The sequence below is a fragment of the Cetorhinus maximus genome, chromosome 12 (genome assembly GCF_964194155.1).
Source record: "Cetorhinus maximus chromosome 12, sCetMax3.hap1.1, whole genome shotgun sequence".
NCBI classification, from domain to species: Eukaryota; Metazoa; Chordata; class Chondrichthyes; order Lamniformes; family Cetorhinidae; genus Cetorhinus; species Cetorhinus maximus.
In genome coordinates, this window is record NC_135890.1 from 23534974 (window position 1) to 23550483 (window position 15510).

General features: G+C 45.6%; 1 protein-coding gene across 3 annotated transcripts in view; it reads right to left on the reverse strand.

Annotated features, from left to right (window-relative positions):
* Positions 1–3673: 3673 nt before the first annotated feature.
* LOC144687286 (uncharacterized) overlaps positions 3674–15510 on the reverse strand; it is a 59935-nt gene continuing 48098 nt past the window's right edge. For all 3 annotated transcript variants that reach the window (XM_078553156.1, XM_078553159.1, XM_078553158.1), the window contains 4 exons: positions 14609–15044; positions 11137–11271; positions 6049–6157; positions 3674–3778 (listed from right to left, as the gene is read on the reverse strand). In XM_078553156.1, the coding sequence (XP_078409282.1) occupies positions 6053–6157; positions 11137–11271; positions 14609–15044 (676 nt within the window). In that variant the 3' untranslated portion in view covers positions 3674–3778; positions 6049–6052. The remainder of the gene's footprint in view (positions 3779–6048; positions 6158–11136; positions 11272–14608; positions 15045–15510) is intronic.

A 15510-nucleotide genomic window follows, 5' to 3' on the forward strand; every position in this document is an offset into this window, starting at 1 on the left:
GTCACCACCCTCTGGGTATAAAAATTTTTCCTCACATCCCCCCTAAACCTCCTGCCCCTCACCTTGAATTTATGTCCCCTCATGACTGACCCTTCAACTAAGGGGAACAGCTGCTCCCTATCCACCCTGTCCATGTCCCTCATAATCTTGTACACCTCGATCAGGTTGCCCTTCAGTCTTCTCTGCTCCAACGAAAACAACCCAAGTCTATCCAACCTCTCTTCATAACTTAAACGTTTCATCCCAGGCAACATCCTGGTGAATCTCCTCTGCACCCCCTCCAGTGCAATCACATCCTTCCTATAATGTGGCGACCAGAACTGCAGACAGTACTCCAGTGTGGCCTCACCAAGGTTCTATACAACTCCAACATGACCTCCCTACTTTTGTAATCTATGCCTCGATTGATAAAGGCAAGTGTTCCACATGCCTTTTTCACCACCCCACCAACATGCCCCTCCGCCTTCAGAGATCTATGGATACACACGCCAAGGTCCCTTTGTTCCTCAGAACTTCCTAGTGTCATGCCGTTCATTGAATACTTCCCTGTCAAATTACTCCTTCCAAAGTGTATCACCTCACACTTTTCAGGGTTAAATTCCATCTGCCACTTATCTGCCCATTTGACCATCCCGTCTATATCTTCCTGTAGCCCAAGACACTCAACCTCACTGTTAACCACCCGGCCAATCTTTGTGTCACCCGCAAACTTACTAATTCTACCCCTAACATAGTCATCTATGTCATTTATATAAATGACAAATAATAGGGGACCCAGCACAGATCCCTGTGGTAGGCCACTGGACACTGGCTTCCAGTCACTAAAGCATCTTTCTGTCATCATCCTCTGCCTCCTACAACTAAGCCAATTTTGAATCCACCTGATAAAATTACCCTGTATCCCATGTGCATTTGCCTTCTTTATAAGTCTCCCATGTGGGACCTTGTCAAAGGCTTTGCTGAAATCCATATAAACTACATCAACTGTACTACCCTCATCTACACACCTGGTCACCTCCTCAAAAAATTTGCCGATGATACAAAGTTAACTTTTGTGATAGACTCCAACGCAGAACATGGTATGCTACAGGAGGATTTGAATGTACTTGGAAATTGGGCAAACTGTTGGTAGATGAAATTTAACATAGAGAAATGCAAAGTGTTTCACATTAGAACAAAGAATCCAAGATGGGACTATTAATTAAATGGAAAGAAAATAAGGTGCGTAAAAAATGAAAGAGATCTGGGGTCCTAATAGCCTCAATTTATTGGCAATTATAATAATGTTCGGTGGCAGTGTAGGAATATAGAAAATCAGATGTTGGGATATATTAAAAGATGACTCACTTTATAAATCAATCGCATTTGTGTAACCACATTTAGAATACTGCCTATAGTTATGGCACCACAGTATAGAAAGGATATTGAAGACAGCAACCAAATGACTGAGGGGGTGGAGGGATTGGATTAGGAGGAGCGATTATGGACATGTTTTCACTATGGAACAGAAGGTTGAGAGGTCATATGTTTGCTGTTTTTATGTTCAAATAAATAGCTCTGTATTTTGTAGGAGTGATGGTGAAGCTGGCTAAGTGTAGCATAAAGAGACAATATTTGCAGCCATGACTCCATCTGTGACACATAACACCTGTAAACAACTGAGAATCACTCTCCTCGCTCAAATTGCCATATGGTAATCATCAAGGGTCCACCACCGAGCTCCAACTACCAAACATCAACTATCAAAGGTTCATCACCCAGCACAATCCAGTCAAGGGGAATCACCAAGGGTCCAGCACTCAGCTGAAAATGTTGAATGACGACCACCAGGAGGCATCCACTAAGTCCAAGATCACTGATTGACAATCACCAAGGGTCAATCACGGAGGGGGCAATCTCCGAGGGTCAAAATCCGAGGGTTAATCACAGAGGGGGAAATCACCAAGGGGGAAAAAATCATCAAAGGTCAAAATCCGAGGGTCAAAATCTGAGGGTCAATCCACCAAGGGGAAAATCACCAAGGGGAAAAATCCGTGGGGCAGTCACCGAGGGGCAATCAATAACCGACAGTCAATCACTCAAGGTCAATCACTGAGGGTCAATTACCAAGAGTCAAACCATTATGGTCCACTGTGAAATGCCACAGAGTATCAACATATTATCAGAACTGAATATTTATCTATAAAGGGAGTATTTCTGTAGACCGGGTTCTTTCTGTAGGTGGGAGAGGTCACTAAAAGTGACTGAACAAACATTCTGTGATCCCTAGTTTTAACCCTGATATTTTTATTCACACACTCAGGATCTCTGACTTGCCCCAGCTCCAAACAGTATCATGGGTTGCTGCTGCTCATTTCATTCTGTATTGAGAGAGAAGCTTTGCTGTCCAATTATGCCAGAGGAAACAGGTAAAGAACATTACCAAGCCAAAGTGTGACAGTTCAGAAATTCTGGAGGTGTTGATATGTACAGCAGCGATCCCAGTGTAGCAGCATTCCCAGTGCAATGTGCCTAGTACAGCAGCAGACTGTAAAATAGGCCACAGAGGATAGCAGAGCAGATGAACACTGTGGCTTAGAAACTAAGGGAAAATAGGAAATAGGGGAGGGGCAGAAAATAGAGGGGAGGGGTAGGGAGTGAGGGTTGAGGGAGGGAGGGGAAAAGGCTGGGGGGAAGAGAGGGGAAGAGGTTGGGGGGGGGGGGAAGAGAAGGGAAGAGAGGGGGAGGAGGGAGACAGGGAGGGGCCGAGACAGAGGAGAGGGGGGAGACGAGGGGAGATGGGCGGAGAGGGAAGGGGAGGAGTGGGAAGAGGGGAGAGAGGGGGGAGAGAGACTGGGGAGAGAGAGAGAGGGGGGAGAGGGGGGGGAGAGAGAGAGAGAGCGAGGGGAGAGAGAGAGGGGGAGAGAGAGGGGGGGTAGAGAGAGGGGGGGAGAGAAAGAAGGGGGAGAGAGAGAGTGTGGGGAGAGAGAGAGAGAGAGAGAGGGGGGAGAGAGAGAGAGAGGGGGGGAGAGGGAGGGGAGGGGGAAGGGGGAGAGAGGGGAGAGAGAGAGGGGGTAGAGAGAGAGAGGGGGGAGAGAGAGAAAGAGGGGGAGAGAGGGGAGAGAGAGAGAGGGGGGTAGAGAGAGGGGGGAAAGGGGAGAGAGAGAGAGAGGGGGAGAGAGAGAGGGGAGAGAAGGGGAGACAGGAGGAGAGGCGGGAGATGGGGAAGGGGGAGTAGACGGAGGGAGAGATGAGAGAGGGGAAGAGGATAGGAGAGGGGAGGAGGGAGGAAAGGGGACGAGAAGTGAGGGGGAGAGACGGGGGAGAGGGTGGAGATGGGAGCGGGGGGAGAGAGGCGGAGATGTGGGAGGGTGAGAGGGAGAGGTGGGAGGTCAAGTGGGGGAAGGGGAGGAGAGGGGAGGGGAGGAGGGGAATAGGTGGTGAGGGGAAGGACAGGAGGAGGAAGAGGAGAGGGAGAGGGGCTTGGAGTGGAGGGGGAGAGGGGAGTGGAGGGGGGGGAGGGGAGAGGGAAGGGGGAGAGCGGGAGAGAAAGGATGGGAGGGGAGGGGGAGAGGGGATGGGGAGCGGGGTGAGGGTGGAGAGAGGACAGAGGGGGGAAGAGGGTGGGGCCAAAGGGGGAGAGGGGGACAGAGGGGAAGGGGAGAGAGGAGAGGAAGAGGGAATAAGCATATCACTAATTTTGGTTGTTGGAAAGTTAAGAGTGAGGCTGGAACACAGAAGATTGACCAGCTGTAGCAATAACCATCAGCACTAATGGAATCCACCCTCCAAATCGAGTCTGCACAGGAAAGAAAGCAACAAAAGGTCACAGATAAATTCCAGCTGAAACTCTAACTGCGCTATGTGCTGCCTCTCTCTCACCCTCCCTCCCAAATCAACAGCCTGTTTCAGTCTTTCAGTTTCTTAATACAGCGCAGATTAATTTTCAGCATTCTCCAATGGGAAAGTACTTTAGCATTTTTCATTTGACGCCCCCATTCAATTCTGTTATTTTTTCAATGTCAGGACCATTGCCCCAACACCACTCCCCCTTCACCACCCTGGGACCCTACTCCAGTCCACAGCCATATCTGGGGGAGGGGGAATTTCCAAACCAGCAACATTCTGTATAATTCCCCCTCTCTGTCAGAGTGAAAACCTCTCCCCCTCTCTGTCCAGGTATAATTCCCCCTCCCCCTTCTCTGTCCAGGCATAATTCCCCCTCCCTGTCCGGGTACAATTCCCCCTCCCTGTCCGGGTACAATTCCCCCTCCCTGTCCGGGTACAATTCCCCCTCCCTGTCCGGGTACAATTCCCCCTCCCTGTCCGGGTACAATTCCCCCTCCCTGTCCGGGTACAATTCCCCCTCCCTGTCCGGGTACAATTCCCCCTCCCTGTCCGGGTACAATTCCCCCTCCCTGTCCGGGTACAATTCCCCCTCCCTGTCCGGGTATAATTCCCCCTCCCTGTTCGGGTATAATTCCCCCTCCCTGTCTGGGTATAATTCCCCCTCCGAGTATAATTCCCCCTCCCCCTCCCTGTCCGGGTATAATTCCCCCTCCCCCTCCCTGTCCGGGTATAATTCCCCCTCCCCTTCTCTGTCAGATTATACAACCCACACCCTATCTGTCTGGGTATAATTTCCCCGTCCCCCTCCCCCTCTCCATCTCTATCCTGGTATAACTCCCCCTCCCCCTGTCCTGGTATAACTCTCCCTTCCCCTCTCTGTCTGGGTATAATTCCCCCCCTCTTTATGCAAGTATACTCCTAGCTCTCTATCAGTTTCTTTCCCATTCTCCCAGCCTGAGGATCAGAGGCGGAGGTTAGGATCTTGCACCAGGTAAAGTCCAAGTGATGAATCTGCTTCGTTGCTGTTCGTCTTCTCCTGTTCCCCTCCTCCTCTCCCCTCCTCCCACTTCCTTCCTCCTCCGCCCGTGTTCCCCCTCTCCCCTCATCCTGCTCCCCTCCAATCTGTAGTTTCAGTGAATGAGCACAGGAAAATCACTAGCAGTGGTTCTGAGAGGTTTATTTTGTGATGTTATAAATCAGACAGAGAGTCAGCGATACACTTTAATCTCAAACAGCTGTAGCAACATGATACACAGAGCGCGATTACTTTAGGACAGTAATTAAAGGGGCTGAGTGAGTGAATGGGGGGCCTGGACAGACGCTAACTCTTACAGAACACAAAATTCCTGATTTGGTCCTTCAGCTGGACTGAGTTTGCTGATCCCAGTGAGAACAACAGCCTAAAGTCCCTAGGTTAGGGGGAGGGGAAATCAGCCGGGGTTCCTGCTCCTGATCACTGTCCAGTGACCCCTGGTTAGAGAGGGGAAATCAGCCAGGGTTCCTGCCCCTGATCACTGTCCAGTGACCCCTGGCTAGAGAGAGGGGAAACCAGCCAGGGCTCCTGCCCCTGATCGCTGTCCAGTGACCCCTGGGTTAGAGAGAGGAGAAATCAGCCAGGCTTCCTACTTCTGATAAAAACAAAAAACTGCGGATGCTGGAAATCCAAAACAAAAACAGAAATACCTGGAAAAACTCAGCAGGTCTGGCAGCATCAGTGGAGAAGAACAAAGTTGACTGTTGAAGAGTCATGAGGACTCGAAACATCAACTTTGTTCTTCTCCGCCGATGCTGCCAGACCTGCTGAGTTTTTCCAGGTATTTCTGTTTTTGTTTTCCTGCTTCTGATCACTGCCCAGTGACCCCTGGTTTCGAGAGAGGAGAAATCAGCCAGGGTTCCTACTCCTGATCGCTGCCAGTGACCCCAGGTTAAATAAAAGAGTACTCAGCCAGAGTTCCTACTTATAAATTTTAGGTATTTTCATTGAGTTACGGCAATAGTAAACTGTATCCTACTGAACAATATACTATGACAAGAACAGATTTCTCCTCATCAACACCAAACTGCATACACTCAACCTCAAACTGTGCCCATCCCAAACCACTGTAATCAATGCCTCAAACTGCGTTGCAGAGCGCCAAAGTGTAATTCATTGGGTCCTAAACTCTAAATAGGTGCAGCCTCTCTCTAAAACACAGATAATAATATGTGAAAGATCAGTACCTGGTCAATGCCGGGAGGTCTCAGCCCACCAGCACCACAGCACAGCCATCAGTACAACCAGTCCTATCACAGGCAAGGAGAGCACAGGGGGGTCAGGAATAGTGGCATTCTGAGACAGAGACACAGGCAGAACGAGAGACAGAGACACAGGCAAAATGGGACACAGAGACAGGCAAAACGGGAGACAGAGACATAGGCAGAACCAGAGACAGAGACCCAGGCAGAACCAGAGTCAAACAGACAGATAAAACCAGAGGCACCAACAGGGAGACACATACACACACAAAAATAGAGATAAACAAAGGCATACACAGAGATACAGAGATAAACAGGGTAAGACAGGGGCACATAAACCAAGACACAGAAAGATAAATAAGGGTACATAAACAAAGATAGACAGGCAAACAGAGACACATACAGCAAAAAAAGGTGCACAGATATGGAGAGAGGCAGAGAGATAATGACATAAGCATGCATGCATGCACACAATCACAAAGTAGGGGCACACATATACAGGCAGATGCACACATATAAAAGGCATGCATACACAAAGACAGAAGCGCACAAGCACACAGGCACAAAAGCAGAAGCACACACAGGAGAAAAACCAATACACAAAGACAGAAAACCAATCATACAGACAGAAAAAAGGAAGGAGACAGTAACAGAGAGAAACAGATAGGGATAGAGAAGGGTAGGGAGAAAGCCAAATAAATGTAAAATAGATGGAAAGTAGATTGATATGGAAGATAAAAGTATTCAGGAGTAGAATAGAGACAAACAGATGAAAAGAACAATGGAAACAAAAGAGGGAGAAAGAGAGAGCAGAAAATCAGACAGTTGGAGATATTTATCGATATGGTGTGCCAGAGGGAAACATAAGCAGGAAAAAAAATGTGTCCAAATCAGAAAGAATAGAACAGAAGAATAGTGATTGAAAGTGTAACAGCAAAGGATGTGAAAGAGGGAGATGAAGAAAATGAGAAGGGAGAAGGATGACAGAAAGCAAAAAGATAAAATAGAGCAAGAGACAATCAGGGAAAAGGAAAGAACAGGAAAAAAGCATTGTTAACGCTTCAAATATTGAGGCATGCTGAGATTTTACAGACATTTCATTCCATCAAAGACAAGCAGACACAATTCAATAAAGGAAACAAGTTTAAATAGCATAATTCTTCAACAGTAAATATCACAGGTTAGAATTTTAAACTGAGAAAATCACAGATCAATATAGATGAAGAAGGTCATTCAGACATTCCCTCCAAGCAATATACCATCCACCCCATCACAACCTTTAACTGCCCCACTTTCCTACCAACAATTCATTCTCTGTGAAGAGATAATTCCAGATACATTAGTCTTGAACTTGCCTTTTCCTCAGTTTGTCCCAGTCTCCCTGTTCTGCAGTCACAATTTCATTTGTCTCAAGATTAACCTTTTCTATTACACCCACTCAGTCCCTATGGTCCCCATTCATTCCCTCTTAGTCCCTGTGCCCTCTATAAGGGTCCCTTCTCAGTCCTCACTCCGTATAGGTCAGATAACTGGGTCTGAATGAAGTTGTGGACTAAATTACTGATAGAAGTGCAATGAGTCTTCTAAATATGATAGCAAACAAGAGCGAGCCCTGGAAGGCAACTGATAGCAAGGTCGCCATTTCCTGGAAATTAACAAAAATGAATGGAGCATCAATTGGTGTTATGATATCTGGTAATCAAAGCCTAGGACACATTCCTCTCCAATTGAATGACACCTTGTAAAAGGTCCATGGGATAGAGTTGACCATTTGGACTGGTCACTAATAGTCCTCTCCCTTGAGTAGGGTTAGTGTAGTAGAAGTAAAGGTGCATGAGGTCATGCTTTCCCCAACCCCAAATCAGGCTGCTAGGAGGTTTTGAAGTAAGTTCTGAGAAGCTCATGTTTCTAGGAAAAGCGGACAGGCACAATCAGTGAAGAACTTTGGAAGCAGTTCTACAAAAAGCAGAGAGTGAGTTTAGAGTAAAATTTGGAAGATTTAGAAGTAAAACTTGTAAAGCGTCCCTCAGCTATTGGTTAATGGCTCATGTCTCAAAACTCAGACTACAGTACATTATTGAGAAATAATGTACATGCAAGATTGGTTGAGCTAGGGTGAGATGAGAGAAGGCAATCACAGGTGGAGATTTGGTACAGACATCTCATGTAGAGAAGCAAGTGTCCCAAAGGAAGGTGGCACCACCCATCATTCCAGGGACCATTGTGCTGAGGAAGCCGACCATGTGGCTTGGTTAATCCAAGATAGAGAATAGCTGAATGTAGAAACATAACCTTGCTAAACCGCTCTGTAATGTTGTCACTGAGTGTCATGCTCATAACTATAATCAAGAGATATTATCTAACATTGAGGGTTGTGATACACTTAAAATTAAAGTACTACCTATAATGATTTACACCCTGTCGATTAATAATTTCCGATAGAATGCCTTTTACAATCTTGTCAACAACAAAACCACCTCCATGTTCTCAGACTGTATGTCTGTTATCAAGGTACCAATCAATCCCAACCTCTTCTAACTGAACACTGGGAACACCAAACCTACTGTTTTCAGCCTTCACCACAATCCGTTCTCTTCCTATTGACTCCATGTTTTTCCCAGACTGTCCAAACTGCTGAAACCTCAACATCCCATTTGACCAGGGTTAAGTTTCAATACCCATATCCTTTTCATTGCCCAGACTGCTTATTTTCACCTAAATAACATATTAAATTTTAACCGCTTGTCCTCAAACTAGAAATCCTTCATGGCCTTGCAGTCCTGTGTACTAGATTTCTCCCTGGCACCATTCAGTCCCCTAACTCTGACTCTATGCATTTTACCATTCCTTTGCATTTATTGCCCAACCCTAATTGCCCTTGTTCAGGGGCATTTAAGAGTCAATCATATTACTGTAGGTGTGGAGTCACATGTAGTAAAGACAGCAGATTTCCTTTCCTAAAGGATATTAGTGAACCAGATGGGTTTTTACAATGATTTCATGGTCATCATTAGACTTTTAATCCCAGATTTTTATTGAATTCAAATTCCACCATCTGCCGTGGTAGGATTCGAACCCAGGTCCCCAGAGCATTACCCTGGGTCTCTGGATTACTAGTCCAGCGACAATGCCATATTACCTCTCCCTCCAAAGCCTTTTCCCTTTCCGCCTTTAAAACTGTCTCTAAAACCCACTTTTTTGACCAAGCTTTCACTTCTGTTCCTATATCGCCCTCCATGACCTTTATTCTTGCATTTTTTCCCCCCCCTTCCCTCCCCATTAATTAGTTTCTACATTAAAAGTGCTATATAAATACAAGTTCGTGTTGGAATCAATCATGGAATCTTAAAGCCCAGAAAGATATTCTACCAATCATGCACGAGCTATCCAATTAGTCCCAGTCCCCCATTTTTTCCCTTTAGCCTTGCACTTTTTCTCTTTTGCAAGGATTGATCTAATTTGCTTTTGAAAGTCACTATTGAATCAGCTTCCTCCACCCTTTTTCAGGTGGTGCATTCCAAATCATAACAGCTTTACTGCATAAAAAATTCTCTTCATTTTACCCTTGATTTTATTTTTGGCCAATTATCTTAAATCCAGGTTCTTAATATTTAACCATGCAACTGTTAGCTGTGTTATCATAGGTGCTGTTCTTAATGTGTCTCAGTATCAGACTTCATCTGTGACGGTGCCGGCAGCAAGCAGCTGACACATCTTAGTCTTGTCCTGTGTCTGGTCATGATAAAGATGGCCTCGGTTATATGAGTTCACTCAGGCACGTTATTAACCATAGATATTAATGGCAGATTTCCTTTCAATCTTCACTGTATACATGTTATATGATGCTTCATCTAAAAATGATTACCTACTGGAATTTCATGTAATTTAACATTCATCCATCTTACTTCACCTATCCATGAACTTTCTACCTTCCAATAGCTGTCTTACTGGTGTGGTGAAGATCTTTTCTGTCTGCATTTAGATGAATCAAAGCCACATACATGCCAAATGCCAAAATGTCAAAGGCCTACAGGTTCAACATGGCTACATTTAGTCAATAATGATCAGTGAGAAAGACACTGTAGCATATCCATAGGCCCTGCCTTAAGCTGAAGGTATGGCATCTGGGGCAGAGTAAAGTTCTGGTCACTTGTTGGCAGACAATTCCCCAGTCTCTCCCCCAAGTGCTCAATTAAGCTTCCCAATGATCTAGCATCGCAAAGCAGACAGAAAGATGTTAGAAGGTTATTGGCATGATGGGTGAGTGGCCATTTGGCTTTTAGTCTTGGGCAATCTTCTGCTTGGAAAGTTCAACAGTAAGTACATGACTCATGTTGTCCCACAAATACACCAGAAATGTCACTTAATCCTCCTCAGTGTGGATGAAGAAATGTTTGAGAGAATTGGGCTGGCAGAATAGAGTCCCCAGTGATTTATTTGGACATCAGTCATTCTCATGTGAAAATTCGTACCGCTCAGAGAGAAGCTGTTTTGCAGGCCACACATACACAAGTGAAAATGCAGCAATATGGACAGTGGAGTACTGCTTTATTAATAAAGCAGATTTTTTGTGCTACCTTTGCTATCAAGTCACTGGTGAGAATGATATTTGGTCAAACTTTGGTCCCACTCTAGCCAAGGTAAGGGATTGCCAGTACTGGAGGACATGACTCTACTGAACAATGGGAAATGGAAGAGCTATCAATGCAAGATTCATTACTATCCAGTGTAAATCCTTAAAGCAGCAGGTGACTCAACACATGTTAGGCACAGCTTCGATCCCATCCCATGGTGATTAGCAAGCCACTGTTCTCTATCAATCAGTATCATTGATTTGTCTACTGTGTGTTGCAAAGTACAGAATTGCCTTTTTGCCCTTGGTCCTTACCCTTTAGGTAGACAAGGCCTTCTGCCTCACATTTCTGCTAGCTGTAGGTAACTGGGGTGGGATCATTTTCCCTAGGGTTGTCTGTGCAGGTGACAAGGATAAGTATAGTTGATGCTGTTAGGGGTTACTTTACTCTACCTTCTACCCCCACCTTCAGCCTCTTGCTTTACCTCTCACCAACTTACCTGACAAGGTGCCCCTTTCAGTTTGTGGATTTCCTCCTTGTACTGCCTGAGCTGCAACTCCAGCTGGCTGCGTTCCTCTTGACTGCTTCTGTATCTCTCCTCCAGCGTTCTCAGCTCAGTGATTAATCCTTCACACTGGGCACACAACATAAAGAATCTGCTGTTAGTGAGAGACAGCTTGTTCATATGGTGTTTCGGCTTGTCTTGTGTATGGCACCAAGTCCTATATAGGACAATACAGAAACCTATTATGTGTACAAACGCACTACTGCAGGGACTCCAAATCCCATGAGCTTTGACTGAAAATAGTACAGCGGACCTTAAGTCACCCAGCTGACCTCTGGTCTTAGCCCTCATCCCAAATCAATGATGAGCTCCAGCTTTGGATTGTACCTTTGAATGGAGGTGAAGTATCCAGTGAAGTTGCAGTTCCTAAAGGGTGGAGGGGTGGTCGGGGACAGGGTGATAACTGAAAGCAAAAGGAAGAGCAGTGTGTTTTATAGTGAAGTAATGGTGTATATTGACAAACAGGAACTCCTATCATACAGACAGACAAGGAGCCCCATCACACACACCAACAATGTGATTACTTTTAAGTGTCCCCTGATATGGCCTAGCAAGGCATTCAGCTGTACAAACTGCTATGAGGAAGCATGAGAAGAATAAAACAGGATAGATCATTAGGCTTTGACCTGTGCATCAGATATAGAAATGGCAAAGTCACTCCATGTCCAGCAACCCTGCAAGTTCCTCCACACTAACATCTGGACACTTGTCCCAAATTTGGGAAAGCTGTCCTACAGACTAGTGAACCAATAGTCTGAAATAGTTATACTCACAAAACCATACATTTCAACCATATTCCACACATAGGGGTATGGTAGCATACTGATTATGTTACTGGACTAGTAATTAACTAAATTACTTAAATGTCGCTGGGTCAAAATCCTGGAACTCCCACCCTAACAGCACTGTGTGTATAGCTACAACACATGGACTGCAGAGGCTGAAGAAGGCAACTCACCACCACCTTTTCAATGGTAATTAGTGATAAGCAACAAATGTTGGAATGTTGGCCTTACCACTAACGCCTACGTTCCTTGAATGAATAAAAGATTAAATAAATCTAGGATAAAATGCTAGTCCCAATAATGGTGACCATGAAGGCACCAGATTGCCTTTAAACCCACCTGGTTCACTAATGTCCTTTAGGGAAGGAAATCTGCCATCCCTACCCAGTCTGGCCAACATGTGAATCAAGACCCGGAGACAGCGACGGGAGGAAGAGGTTGGAGACAGCGGTGGAGGGTGCATTGGTCTTCCCAATGTTTGGCTGGATGAAATTGCAGCTCACCTATGAATGGATGTCAGACAAGCAGTCTGGCAACTCACAGGCAGTAGACGGGTGAAGACATTGAATTACACATCCTCAGCATACTTGTGAAATTGGCCTCATGTCATCAAATGTAGATGAAAAAGCTGAAGAGAGGGAATGAAGTAGAGGCAGCTGAATGGATGGTCTCAGTCATTGTGACAAAGAAATGTATGAGTAGCTCACCCTTCTTATTAAAGCGAGAATGGTGGGTGGGGGAGATGGATAGAAACTGAAGAAGACAATTGATAAAATGAGAAAAGCAGCCAAGGTTAGCATTGGCCTTCATGATGGCCTTAAAGATGTGGGTTTGACAATACTTGATGTGTCTCAGCCAAGTTTGGTGATGGATAACTAAACCAGCAACTATGCTCAAGTTTGCAAACAGGGAGCCTGAACTGGGCAGGTGCAGATGGAAGTGGATTGGAAATGGGGTGGGGATCTGAGTAATGAGGGATCGAAGGACATGTTGAAGACAGATTAATCAGTGATCAAGATGGGAGCAGTAGAAAAGCAACAGTAGATAGCAAATTCAAGGGATGGCCATGAATAGTTTATATGGTAGCAGGACAGGAGTGTAGTGAGCTCCACAGAGAAAGGGCAAGGTGAACTGAGATGAAGATTGAAACCAATGAAAATGAGCTGCTCAAAGCAAGTGAGGGGAGCAAAAATGAATGATTTTTTAGAAAGTTCTTTCATGAGATGTGGGCATCGCTAGCAAAACCAGCATTTTTGCCTATCCCTAATTGCCCTTGAGAATATGGTGATGAGCTGCCTTCTTGAACTGCTGCAGTCCGTGTGGTGTAAGTACACTCACAGTGCTGTTAGGAAGGGAGTTCCAGGATTTTGATCCCGTGACAATGAAGGAACTACGATACATTTCCAAAACAGGATGGTGTGTGGCTTGGAGAGGAACTTGCAGATGGTAGTGTTTCCATACATCTGCTGCCTCTGTCCTTCTAGGTGGTAGAGGTCGTGGTTTGGAAGATGCTGTCGAAGGAGCCTTGGTGAGTTGCTGCGCTGCATTGCATGTTTTATGTAGTACATACTTGCTGCCATTACGTGTCGATGGTGGCGGGAGTGTGAATGTTTAAGTTGGTGGAGGGGGTGCTGATCAAGTGGGCTGCTTTGTCCTGGATGGTACCGAGCTTCTTGAGTGTTATTGGAGCTGCACTCATCCAGGCAAATGGGGAGTATTCCATCACACTCCTGACTTGTGCCTCGTAGACAGTGGACAGGTGTCAGGAGGTGACTTATTCTCCTCAGATTTCCCAGCCTCTGACCTGCTCTTGTAGCCACAGTATTTATTTGGCTGGTCCAGTTCAGCTTTTGGTCAGTAGTAACCCCCGGATGTTGATAATGGGTGAATTCAGCGACGGTAATGCCATTGAATGTCAAGGGGAGTCGGTTGGATTCTCTCTTGTTGAAGATGATTATTGCCTGGCACTTGTGTGGCCTGAATGTTACTTCACTATATCTATATATCCCCCATATCTCAGGTGAATCATCTAGGTGAAGGTGGTGTGAGGATGAGAAATAAAACAAAAAATTTTTTTAAAGTGAGAGGTGGAACAAGGTGAGATTGTGAAAGAAGAGAAGGTGTCAGAGGAGTAGGGTGAGAAACCATGGTGTAATAAAGGCCACATTGCCACAGTGGGGATTTGGTCAGAGCAGGTGGTGGAAAGTATGGCCAGATGTGGACGGTTCAGCAACGGGCAGTTTCAGTTAGAGAGAACATTCACACAGTTATTTACAATAAGATCATGGATAAGTGAGGCCCTTTCATGGGTAAACTCAGGATGTCAGTGAGAGAGGGGGATGAGGCAACTAAGATTGTTGGTGTTAAGGAGGCAGCTATTGGGGACTCTCAATAGAACTGTCAGAGAGTTCCTTGAGAGCTATTCCCCCTCCAGGATGCAACAGCTATGGTTTCCAGGTTTAGACACTTCTCAATATTTCCCCAACATTGCAGTAATATTCAATTCTACTGCTCTCCTCCCATAGTCCAAAGAAAAATGCACTTTACAAATTCTACTGGAATATTTTTCTCTGTGCACACAGTTGGAGGCAATTACTAACTGGGTCCTACGTTGCTGTTACCTCATGTTGGACTGACAGAGCCTTCTCTTCTGCTTGCAGTAGTCGGTGCCTCAGACCCAATTCGTCAACTAGACCTCTCTCTTCATACCTCTGCGTGTCTGGAGGAGCAAGCTCAGCGCTGTCCACCTTCTGACTGGAAGTCACACCATCTCCGCTGCTTCCATCCTTTGGGACCTGCTGTTCTCTGACCACCCACCCATCTTCAAGCTGATTTCTTGCAAAAGCTCGAACACTTGGGACTATTTTATCACATGATTTCTCCTGATCTTTTCGCAGTTGCTCTTTCTGTGCAGGACTCAGATTCTCCTGCAGGCTTAAACCTGCTGCACTTGGCCCTTTACCACTTTCTTTCCAGGGCAAACTTTTGGCCTCTATTCCTTGCTGCTGTTGTCGGCTTTCAGTCCTCTGAGCGCCTGCTTTAAATCCTTCAACCGATCTATAAAAATAGATGTGAATCTGAATAATCTGCATCTGATCAATCCCTCCAGGACTTGGTGAACAGATTGAAAATTATTTGTTACCTAAAGTAACCATGAAACTTTGAGGCCATGTATACTGGGGTTAAATAGAGTGTAAAGTTCCCTCTACACAGTTCCATTAAATACTCCCAGGACAGGTACAGCATGAGTTATATATAAAGTTCCCTCTATACTGTCCCACCAAACACTCCCAGGGCAGGAACAGCAGAGGTTAGATACAGAGTAAAGTTCCCTCTGCACTGAGCGAGTGAACAAATGACTGAGTGAGAATGTCGGAGTGTGTAAGTGACTGAGTATGTGTACTTGATTAAATGAGTGTATGTGAGTGAATGTATATATATGAGTGTGAGTTTGAAAGTGAGTGAGGCTGCCTAAGTGAGTGAGACTGTGCAAGTGTGTGTGACATTGTGGGAGCGAAGGGGA